At 42.3% G+C, this 12127-nt stretch overlaps 4 protein-coding genes across 4 annotated transcripts; 3 read left to right on the forward strand and 1 right to left on the reverse strand.

Moving 5' to 3' along the window:
* Positions 1-416: 416 nt before the first annotated feature.
* Positions 417-2364, reverse strand: EAE98_003501 (uncharacterized protein; the record flags this gene model as incomplete). The annotated part of the gene is made up of 3 exons (XM_038951121.1): positions 417-714; positions 796-849; positions 911-2364. 3 exons carry the CDS (start codon positions 2362-2364, stop codon positions 417-419), a joined length of 1806 nt encoding a protein of 601 aa, XP_038812585.1.
* A 1306-nt stretch (positions 2365-3670) lies between these two features.
* EAE98_003502 (uncharacterized protein) lies at positions 3671-4289 on the forward strand (the record flags this gene model as incomplete). The annotated part of the gene is made up of 3 exons (XM_038951122.1): positions 3671-3806; positions 3866-3963; positions 4029-4289. 3 exons carry the CDS (start codon positions 3671-3673, stop codon positions 4287-4289), a joined length of 495 nt encoding a protein of 164 aa, XP_038812586.1.
* Positions 4290-6524: 2235 nt separating this feature from the next.
* EAE98_003503 (chitin synthase I) lies at positions 6525-9796 on the forward strand (the record flags this gene model as incomplete). The annotated part of the gene is made up of 4 exons (XM_038951123.1): positions 6525-6543; positions 6910-7118; positions 7188-9049; positions 9097-9796. The coding sequence occupies 4 exons, from the start codon at positions 6525-6527 to the stop codon at positions 9794-9796; spliced, it is 2790 nt and encodes a 929-aa protein (XP_038812587.1).
* Positions 9797-10922: 1126 nt separating this feature from the next.
* Positions 10923-11843, forward strand: EAE98_003504 (uncharacterized protein; the record flags this gene model as incomplete). Its single annotated transcript, XM_038951124.1, has 1 exon — positions 10923-11843. One exon carries the CDS (start codon positions 10923-10925, stop codon positions 11841-11843), a length of 921 nt encoding a protein of 306 aa, XP_038812588.1.
* Positions 11844-12127: the final 284 nt, after the last annotated feature.

Genomic DNA, 12127 nt, shown 5'->3' on the forward strand with positions numbered 1-12127 from the left:
TTCAATCTTCAAACTTTAATCTTCAATCTTTAAACTTTAAACTTTATATCTCTCATCATACTCTATACCCTATACTCATCCCATCCTATCCCATCCTCGTAAATTCTCAAACCAATCTGATTACTCAATTCTCGCTAGCAATTTTATGACTTTGTACACTTACCTATCTAGGTATCTATGCATCTAACGTCATATTCTCAGCAAAGAAGTTTTTATAAATCATAATGCATGTACGCACACCAATATCCATTATGATTTTCAGAAGTTGTCCAAGTATTTGTATTTGTATTATCCTATCCACGACCAACAAAAACAACCCCTAGGATAAATCTCTGAAGATCCCACCGCTACCCGTTACCTGAGCGAGAAAAATCCATTTTGTACTTTCTCTACCCACTTCCCCCATCCAAAATGACTTAATCCTTTTTATTAACCAACTTCAACAAGGTTGCGAAATCCGGAGTTCCTAATCCAGTCACTGGATCCCATCCCTTTGTCGCATTCCAACTAGCATAAGGTACAAATGGAGCTGGTAAGCCGGAGTACACATCAGTTCCCGTGCATCCGGTGCTGCCTCCGTGAACAATATCGGTAAGACCTTTCTTGCCGATTGAGTAGAGCCAAGGGTTGAGGAAACCGAGTGGTTTGCGACCGGCATTTAGACGGGCATTGTTGAGGAGAGAGATGATACCTGCGAAAGCTGGGGAGGATGCACTAGTAGGAGAAGATGTTAGTTGAGATGGAATGTGAGGAGAGGGGAGAAGAAATGAGAAAGATATAAGAAATCAGTCATACCTAGTTCCAGAAAGTAATTGATCTTCTGCAACTCCAGTGATAGAATTAACATCTCTGAGATATAATGTTAGTATGACAACTCACAAGCACCTTCATATGGAAAGAGAATACTAACACAACATGGAATCTAACACCTTGTGCCGCAACATCTGGGAAACCACGGCCCTTAGGATTGTAAAGACCCTTCCATCTAGAACCCAAAATCTTCAAGTATCCCTTAACAGCATCATCTTGATACGAAGGACGAGGCCATCTATCACTGAAACCACCCGAGGAGAAAGAAACTGCTGCTTCTGGTTCCACGTATCTAGTTCCTCCAACCGAAGTAACATAAGGACAAGCTGCTGGGAAAATAGGCAAGAATCGTGTAGTATTCTTTCCATCATTAGTTTGGCAAGCAGATCCTACACCGGTATCTCCAGAGGAGAAGAGAATAGATACACCTCTAATACCTAATTGACCAAACATTTTACACACGGTTTTAGAATAAGCTTCTGGAACAGATTGCTCATCTTCTCCGTATGAAGTTGTGATTGTTTGTGGCAATTGGTTGTTTGGGAGACTCAACATATAGTTAAGATAGTCCAAGTATGGCTCATTTTGATTGTCGTCTAATGATGGTTGATCAAGATCTGGAACGAGAATTCCTCGACCTCCGGTACTGTAGTAAGTAATATTGGTTTCGAATCCCAAGGCAGCAGCATATTGAATATCTAAATTCGCTTCTCCATCGTTGTTTGTCGAGTTTTGTGTATCCAAACCTCCATTGATGAGTGCATAGGAGAAGTTTTGGCTAACAGCATATGGAGCATATTTCTCCAAGAAAGCCTCTAGCCCATCATATTTTGCCCATTGGCCAAGGTATCCAGCGACCCCTAGACGTGACTCGGGATTTGCCTTAGCAGTGTAGTTGCCAATATTGTAAAGATCTCGAAGACATTGAGGAGTAATTGTAACATTGCAAGCAGTAGTATTGAGTGTTGGTAAAGAAAGAGTACCAAAGTCCTCACGGAATACTTGGCTGCGTTGTGCTCTAATTTGACCAAACCTGGTTGTGGGTTGAATCATTGTAATGTGACTCGAGACCTCTCTTGGAATGGAATATCCCAAAGTTCGAATTTGTTTATTGTGCTTTTGATCCTGATGAGCATAGTAATGGAAAGTGGTATTCAACATATCCTCCGCTTGCTTAATTGAAGTACGGAAGTTGATCCATTCTCCATCGTTGTGGATATTTGACTCGGAGATACCAGATTTCTCCAACCATGATAGAACGGCTTGAGTGGTTTGATCAGCTGGCTTGATGAATCGTTTAAGCTCTTCACGCTCAAGATGTTGACCATACTCAACATGATCAGGTGACGAAACGGCATAAAGCTTCTGTTCGAAAAGTTCATGATCTGGCTGCTCCAAAGCAATTCGAAGCTTGATTGTTTTGTATGGGCGAGGTTTCTCGAGTTGAGCCCAACCTTGCGGGATTTCGCGAAGCGATTCCAAGAGCTCCATGGAAGACTCGCATGCAGCAAAGCTACATACTGCCAAACCAGAAACCACGCGAGAGAACTTCATCTTGATCTTGGAAAGCTGGTGTGTTAGTAATATTGTATCCCCCTTTTGGTAATGGTCATCAACTCACGATATTGAGCCCTAGAAAGGACTATGAAGATGTATCAACAAGAGAACACCAGGAAAATCAGAGGTGTCGAAGTTGGACTTGAAAGAAAGGAAGTGATCAACGAGACGGGAATTGCTTGCCTTTTGTACTCAATCATACTTTGTTGATCGCCTTCGCCTTCGGCTCAATAGAAGAGGGGAAGATCGTAAAAAGTATTGTTATCTCATTCACCTAATGTAAGCCAAGAAAGATGGGAAGTATATGTTACAAAAGAGGCAGGTGCTATCGGCCGAATCTCTTGGTCAAATGGTGCCATTCGTCGTTCTCAGAGATCCAATTGAGTCTATGATGGTTGGAATTTACTGAATTTCACATCATTAAGGTTAAACTCTATCCTTAAAAGCTGCCCCTTATCAATCTATCATTGTCGTGGTATCGCTCCCTCCAGAAACATAGGATGAGATTGACACCAGACGCAAACATATACTTTGGTTCCTGATCTTGTCCATCTTGTCCATCATGCCATTACTTGATCTCAGCTTACCATTCGGCTTGGCCTGCATGTTCGACACGGTTTGGATATACACTTATGCTCATGTCCTGCATTTCACTCGAAATGTAACCGATATGAAGTTGTACAACTTTATCACCATCCGGATTCGGGTAGTATCCCCGCCTTGTCCCAACAGTGAACGATGCACCGCGCCTTGGTATTTACACACAACTCCTGGAATCGATGCAGGTATCCCACCATTGTGATTGGATATTCCATTTACCAGCCTTGGCTGACATTGTGAACATGTCGAATTGATAAGTAATCTTACCATTGATTGGTTTCTTATCTTACACCTGCATCTGCGGTAAATGAAGGAAAGATATGCGGGGAATGTGTCAAAGGGAATGAATGAATGGATGAATGGATGAATGAATGAATGAATGAATGAATGAATGCATGGCCAGCTTCACGATCAATTTGGAGTTGTATTATTTGATGATCAATTGATGAATGAAAGTTGGGATGTGGTGGAAATTATGTACTTCGTAGGTAGAAATGAAGGAGTGATAATCGAAATAAAAGATATCGGCATCGGAGAATCCATTTCGGATCCCAACGGTCCCAACGATCGGGTGGCTACAGCTTGATCATCAAATCAAATTCTTCTTCGATTCAAGATATTCATTCGAACACTTTCATATCCAACAAAGAGCCTCAAAAAGTACTCGAGCACATCTACAAAAAAAACTTCAATATCTATCAAAATGTCTACAGAGCCGATTGCAGTCTTGTTCGTCTGCTTGGGAAACATTTGTCGTTCAACCATGGCGGAGGGAATCTTTCGATCCATGGTTTCCCAGGGTCCTTACGCATCCTTGATATCGAATGTTGATTCATGTGGTACCTTCATTCCGGTTAATATTTCCTTCATATATTTTGAGATTAATTTTTGGATGTAGGAACTGCAGCCTATCACACTGGATCTTCCCCAGATTCCCGTACCATGGCTACGCTGAGAGAGAATGGAATCTGTGACTATAAGCACAAGGCTAGAAAGGCAAGCTTTATTTGATACATTCATCACGCTGCTGGCTGAACTTTGTTTATTGACAGCTCGTCTAGGTTTCTATCAATGATTTCAAGAATTTTGATTATATCTTTGCTATGGATAGCAACAATCTTGAAGATCTTCTCTCCTTGAAAAGGAGAACGGAGGGTAAAGCAAAAGTTATGTTATTTGGAGAGTATGCAGGAGGTTCTAGCCCCGAGGAAGTAGATGATCCTTATTATGGTGGGAATGATGGATTCAAGGCTGCTTATGAACAGTGTACGAGGTTTTCCAAGAATTTCTTGAAGTCGACTTTTCCGGATGTTGAGAAATGAAGGGGATTGGATGTTTTGATGCCATGTATATATGGATATATGTATGCAGAGAAGGATAGAGATCACCATTATGTGAATGCCCATTAGTGCATGTATTAGTGAGGGATGCAATTTGACTTCCTGAGAAGCTTTTCACTATCATGATGACATGCATGGGAAAGTCTTGGGTTCATAATGATTTTTATGTCATGATCAAAATGTCGGTGAGAATATCATGGATTTCCCATGAGAAGATGGGGTTAATATAAGTGTCTGTCACCATAAACTTTCTCTCAAAGAAACAGTGTCAAGACGAATAGCAATCGCCTCCTTGGGAATCAACAAAGTCTGAAGCATACGAAGTACGAAGTAGAGATACCTTTTAACGTTTTCACATATATGACATGATTACCTACGCGCATAAAGGCTGACAGATATATATTGACACGACCGTTGAAGCAAACTCCCCCACCATGGAATGCCCCACTGGATATTACTCGAATGATGAGCCTCCAAGAAAGCAAACATGGACTGAAAGAGTTTACGATGTTACCAAAATGCATTGCCAACATTCAACAGCTGAAAGGAAGCTGCATATACGTACGTGACCTTGATTCGTATTTGCCATCGTCCGAACCACTTACAGCCATGATAGATGATTGAACGCGAATGTTTCGACATCTCAGCCACCATGTCCAAGAACTTGAGAAACCTGAGAAACTCGAGATTTGCTCTATATAACCCGTGAATGTATGATGAAGGCGGAGTTAGGTATGAATATAAAGCATAAAGCATGAATGTGACGTTGGAAAATCGGTCAAGTCGATCGATGACATTTGAATTCATACGGACCCGGTAGATAGATGCTTGAACATTTCTACTCAGCCTCAAACGTAGGCTTCCAAACATTGTACCCCAAAAAGCTTCCGGCTCAAAGGATCTCTCTCTCACCCATGGCATGGATCTTTGAAGTACCGATGGTGGCATCTCTTGCATAGCCGCATCTGTGTATTGTCCCCAAAAGGCTGTGTATGAAAGTGTAAATGATGATAGATTGATTGGTTGGAAGGAAGGAGAATGTGAAGTCTTCCAAGGTTGTTGCGCTGCGGTCCCTTGCTATGTGCACGTGGGTGGTTGAATGCATTTGGTTCTAGTGAAGTTTCTATTTTGAGACCACCGGTGGACAATTTTTAGTTCTGACCTACCTGGTAGTTCTTGGAGCGACGTGTTTCCCTAGACTCGTAGTATGTAGGTAGTGTGCAGCGCTTCGAATGCTGATGATTTGACAAAGAGATCCTTATGAGCCACGATTAAGAACAAGAGGCTGTCTAATACAGATTCCGCCTTTTTGGCGAGAAGAGAGGAGAGAGGAGAGAAATGAGAAACGAGAAATGGGAGGTTGGGTAATTTGGAACAATATATGGAAATATACGAGTACTGGTATGGAAATATATATCAAATAATGTAATTAATTATATTCTTATTAATTATATATATTCTTCTAAATTCGATACCTTGCTTGATTGTAGATCTTTATCTCTCCCGATCCAAGATAATCCTTAATTATCCAATCTTCTCTCTTCTCTCGACTCACGAGCCAACTTACCCAGCGTCATTTCGTCGAGGGGAGGGATATCTGCTCCGTGCTATCCAAAACACCCAGACTCACCCACTATCGATATCTGATGATATGAAACCCGAGAACTGTGAATGTATCACTACTACACTCCTACACTCCTCCTCGAGGACTAGGTAGATACAAGATAATCACCACCATGCACGAAAGGTACAAGGTATTTTCAAGTTCAAGGATTACTTTGCCTTGGCAACCACTTTCTGATCATCCACTCTGTTTACAATCCCTACCAAATTTCTAACATCCTTTTTAATGCGCGGCCCTCCTCAAGGTGAAACCAGCTCTCACAAGCACAAAATTCCATCTTACTCGGTTCAACCTAAGCCAAAAAAAATATTGGCATCTCTTCTAAACTCTGTCTTTGGTGCTTTCGTATCTTCGTATCCTGACTCTCAGGGCATAAGGAAGGAAAGAATAGGGGCGAAGGAAAAGTTAACTCTAACCCTACGCATCAACATAGTCCATCTGCAACCTTGCACATCTCACTTAGAGGATTGACGGCAAGACATTCCCAACTGAGCTTGAGCCCATCGCAAGGAACCTCATTTTGCTCCCACGCAATCCCCTTCACCCCACAGATCTCATCACAAATAGGACGGTTAATTTGATACATCGATACCATGTCCTATAATCGATTAGGTATGTCCTCCTATCTAATTTCGCACATCTATTCTCCACCTTCCAAGCACACATTATCCGAGTTTCGCGTGGTGATAGCAGTGAATGATTCTCAAGATTGGATTCAAATCGTGTTGTTGTCTTGAAGACCATTCACGTCGGCCAGTGTATCCAGTTTTGCGGCGCATAGCAACCAACACGAAAAGGCACAATCAAGTTGAACTCTGCTGCGCAAGAAGGATTCCTTGATGGAACACTGAATCACTTTAAACATTCAATTTACCTCCTGCTACGGCAAACATCATTTCTTCTTGTGGGGAGGAATATCTACAAAATACACACTTTTGTTTGTTTACAATAAGCCTTTCTAATATTCAACTTACACAGATCCGACGGGCCAAGGCCAAGACGATTATTACAATATGAATAATAGACATCAGTCGCCGCACCCTCAAGGGTACCAACTAGAAGATGCGCCATATGGAAGACCACATACTACCTCACCCGGTCCTGGAATGCAGAATCTCGAGATACCCATGGGTCCTGGAGCACATAGAGTTGGAACACCAAGTGATCAATTGCAAGCTCAACCATCTGTAAGTACATATTTGGGCGTGCCTTGTGTCTGCAGAGAGATATGATTATAGCTAACATGTATCATACAGTATTCGGTCGAACATTTAGATTCAAACCAATACCATCAGCGCATGCCCCTCAACCCCAGTCAAAGCTACGACTCGGAATATTCTCTAGATCCTAACGCGCATCACGATGCCTACTACCAACCTCCATACCAACCTTCTCCTCATGAAGAACATCCTTTACATAATTACCCCCCAGCCCAAGACCCATACTACAATGACGATGATGACCATCAACCAATTCTACAATCGCATGAACCTTATGGGCCAGATCCGCACTCAGCTAGTGGCACCGATTACAAAGGTGGTTATGACGGGGCGGGACAATCTCCATCTGCGACACCTGTACCTGCGTTGAGAAGATACAAGACAGTTAAGGAAGTCCAACTGTTCAATGGAAATCTCGTACTTGATTGTCCGATTCCTCCTAAACTTTTAAATCAAGTTAATCATGCACCACCGCCGGAGAGAGATGAGTTCACACATATGAGATACTCAGCCGCAACATGCGACCCCAGTGAGTTTTTCGAGGAGCGCTTTACATTGCGACAAAAACTCTTTGCAAAGCCTCGGCATACAGAACTCTTCATCGTTGTCACAATGTATAATGAAGATGATGTATTGTTTGCTAGAACAATGCACGGAGTATTCAAAAACATTGAATTTATGTGCACTCGCAAAGATAGTAAAACATGGGGAAAGGATGCTTGGAAGAAGATCGTAGTGTGTGTGGTCAGTGATGGACGTGCTAAGATCAATCCAAGAACAAGAGCTGTTTTGGCTGGTTTGGGAGTTTATCAAGATGGAATTGCAAAGCAACAAGTTAACGGCAAGGATGTGACAGCACATATTTACGAATATACGACTCAAGTCGGAATTGCTTTGAAGAAGGATATTGTTACACTCACACCAAAACAGCAACCCGTTCAATTGCTTTTCTGCTTGAAGGAAAAGAATCAGAAAAAGATCAACTCTCACAGATGGTTCTTCCAAGCCTTTGGTAGAGTACTCGATCCTAACATTTGTGTACTCATCGATGCTGGTACAAAGCCAGGAAAAGACTCAATTTATCATCTGTGGAAAGCTTTTGATTTGGAACCACATTGTGCAGGAGCTTGTGGCGAGATCAAAGCTATGTTGGGTCCAGGAGGAAAGAATTTGCTCAATCCATTGGTTGCCACCCAGAATTTCGAGTACAAAATGAGTAACATTCTGGACAAACCTCTTGAATCGGCATTTGGATTCATTTCGGTGTTACCAGGTGCTTTTTCTGCATATCGATATGTTGCGTTACAGAACGATAAAACTGGAAATGGACCACTGGAAAAGTACTTTGCAGGAGAGAAAATGCACGGAGCAAACGCTGGTATTTTCACTGCCAATATGTACCTTGCCGAAGATCGTATTTTGTGTTTCGAATTGGTATCGAAGAGAAATTGTCACTGGATCTTACAATACGTCAAGTCTGCTACTGGAGAAACCGATGTACCGGATACAATGGCCGAACTAATTTTGCAACGTCGAAGATGGCTTAACGGAAGTTTCTTCGCTGCTATCTATGCTCTTGCTCATTTCTATCAACTTTTCCGAAGTGATCACAGCTTCTTACGAAAGATTATGTTCTTGATTGAATTCACATATCAAACAATTAACATGATCTTCGCTTGGTTCGCTCTTGGTAATTTCTTCTTGGTCTTTCACATCTTGACTACATCTCTCGGAAGTGCTGACTTACTGGGTAATGTTGGTGTAATTCTTGGTGTTGTTTTCGAATGGCTTTACTTGTTTACGCTTTTGACCTGTTTCATTCTGGCGCTGGGAAACCGACCTCAAGGAACGAACAAAGTTTATATGTCTATGGTTTATTTCTGGATCATCATCATGATGTGAGTATTTTCCGCTTTCTCTAATTTTCTCCTACTAACTGGAATAGATACCTAATGTTTGCTTCAATTTTCATCACGGTCAAATCAATTCAAACTCAACTTGCGAAAGATCAATTCAACTGGACGGATATTATCAAGAATCAAATCTTCTATACTCTGATCATTTCTCTCGCCTCGACTTATCTACTCTGGTTCATTTCTTCCTTTTTATTCTTCGACCCATGGCACATGTTCACATCTTTCCTTCAATATCTTCTTCTCACCCCAACATATATCAACATTCTCAACGTTTACGCTTTCTGTAACACTCACGATATTACATGGGGTACCAAAGGAGATGACAAAGCCGAGAAACTTCCATCCGCTGTGCTCAAAGCTGGTGGTAAAGTCGACGTCAACATTCCCACTGACGATGGTGATCTCAACGCTCAATACGAATCCGAAATGCGGAAGATTCAAATCAAAGCTCCGCCTGAGAAACGTGAATTCTCGGCAGAAGAGAAGCAAGAAGATTATTACAAATGGTTCAGATCCTCAGTAGTGTTGTTCTGGTTGGTTTGTAATTTTGCACTCACGAGTGCGGTGCTTAGTACAGCGGGCTTGGAGAATATCGATACGAGTACTGATGATACGACGAAGAGTACGATTTACATGGCTGTGGTTTTATGGAGTGTGGCAGGATTGAGTTGTTTTAAATTTATTGGTGCGATGTGGTTTTTGATTGTCAGGATGTTTAGAGGTGTTTAGTGTTCTGGCGGAAAGAGAGACGAGGGAGGAATGGGGAGAATGTGGTTCTGAGAATGGAGGGTTTAAGATATGAATGCACTGGATATGCAATGAATGAATAGGATAGGATAGGACAAAGATACCCCAGTTAGCGGAGGTGGATGGGGGAGATGGTACATACAAAATGTATGTACTTGCGTGATTTTACCATTTTTTATTTCTTCTTTTTATGATTCGTTAGGAGCGAGAGGATTTGGGAATTCTTACGATTGCATGACTTTATTACTTGGTCTCTTGTGAAGAGAAAAGGGGTGATATTTTATATGTATAGAATGGAAGGAGTTTTGGGGGTAGAGATGAGATGGGGGTGAGGGTTGTGGATGAGGAAAGGGTAGTCTAGAATACTAGGAGAAAGATTTTAGAGAAATGATGAGGGGGGTATGAATATGAAATATAAATAACAAACCTTTTTTGAAATGATGTTTTGTGTGTGTGTGTATTTAATCTGTGGTGTGGAGTGTGGGATGTGGCATGTGGCATGTGGCAAGCGGGAAGTAAAACTTAGGTAAGGTGAATGCAGATAGGGGAAGATAGATAATAGGAAGGAGATCCTGCAAACTTAGTATCTAGTAATTCTTGGATAGTTGGGTAGATTGTGTAGATTGTGTAGTGATAGGTATACATAGGTAGGTCGTTAGTTAGGTAGGTAGGTCGTTAAATAGTTAGATAGGGTGTTTAGTTAAAGTTTTCGAAGGTTTGGAGTGCATGATAACCTTGTGGGAGTGGGGTTTAAGTCTCACTAGTAGGTTAACCGAATCGAATCGAAGGTCGAAGGGAAGTGTCCTTAATTTTTAGAATGTTAAATGGTATGGATCCCCTGATACATACATACTTGTATAAACGAAAATGATTTGTGTGTGAATTATGATATGATTTACGAATCATTTATCTACCCGATACTTAGTATCTGATCGGTTTCTATTTTACCTTTTGAGAGATTTATATACTTCTTTAATCGATTGCTCTTTGTATCTCCTCGAATACTTTACCTATCTACTTACTTTATACAATCGATATCTGATTACTTAGTAATTCATCAACCACCACCACCAACCCGCCCTAAATTCTCCCCAGGTTCAATATCATAATGTACTCAACCCCAAGCCCTACCCCCAAACCAACCCATCTCATCCTGCTCACCTGCCACGCCATCTATGTTTCCGGACCCCCAGAGCTCGAATCGTCATGGCTGCTCGCTCCTTTTCAAAAAGAGGGGAGGGAATGGATGACGTTTATTAAGCATGTGATGCGTGCGGCAGAATTATGGAAGGAGGATGAGAACAGTTTGTTGGTTATTAGTGGGGGGTGTACGAGGGGAGAGGTGCAGAGGAGTGAGGCGAGGGGGTATTTTGAGGTGGGGGTGGAGAGGGGGGTGTGGGGAGTGGGGGATTTGGTTCGTAAAGTGGGGATGGGCAGAGGAGAGGGGAGGATTGTGTTGGAGGAGGAAGCGTTGGATAGTTATGAGAATTTGGTGAGGGGATTGGTGGCTTTTTGGAGGGGGACGGGGGGGTGGCCGGGGAGAATTGAGATTGTGAGTTTGGGGTTTAAGAGGGGGAGGTTTGAGGAGTTGCATTGTGGGGTTTTGGGGTTGGGTTTTAGGTTTAGAGGGGGGAGGAGACAGGAAGAGGTTGGGGATGAGGATGGGGAGGGAAAGGGGAGAAGAGGGGGTGGGAAAGGGGTGGAAGTTATTTTTGAAGGAATCAATCCTGAATTTATGAACGAAGAGAGTGAGGAGTTTGATCGGGAGAAATACGAGGATACGGTGAGGGGGGAGAGGGAGAGGGGATATGGGGAGTGGAAACGAGATTTGTGGGGGACGGGGAGGGTGTTGAGGGGGAAGAGGGGAGGAAGAGATAAGTGGGGTATTGAAGGGCAGGAGAGAAAATTGTTTAAGAGTGAGGAGGAGAGAATGAGGAGTGGAGTGAGTACGAGGTGGTTGGACGAGGGTGAGGGGATGAGGAGAGAAGAGGTGATTGACGAGGGAGGAGTTTTGCCTTGGAATTGTTAGGGTGAATGTGGTCATATAGCCAGAGTAGGTAGGTTTGTGGGGTCTTGGATACAGGAATCTGTTTCTTTTCATCATTTCTACGATTTCGAAATTTGAGATGCAAAATTTTCAAGTTTATTTGTGATGCTATGCTATTCACACTGCGAGGGTGTTCCTTTGTTTAATACGAACTATCTCTTCAACTCGGCGGGTTGGAAGTAATTCTATTCTCGTGAGAAGTTTTCATAGAATTGTGGTCTTGCTTCTTCTTTGTTGTTTTTTGTTTTTTTCTTGTTGCGAGGGGG

Source organism: Botrytis deweyae (assembly GCF_014898535.1).
Source record: "Botrytis deweyae strain B1 chromosome Unknown BDEW_006, whole genome shotgun sequence".
In the NCBI taxonomy this organism is placed as follows: Eukaryota; Fungi; Ascomycota; class Leotiomycetes; order Helotiales; family Sclerotiniaceae; genus Botrytis; species Botrytis deweyae.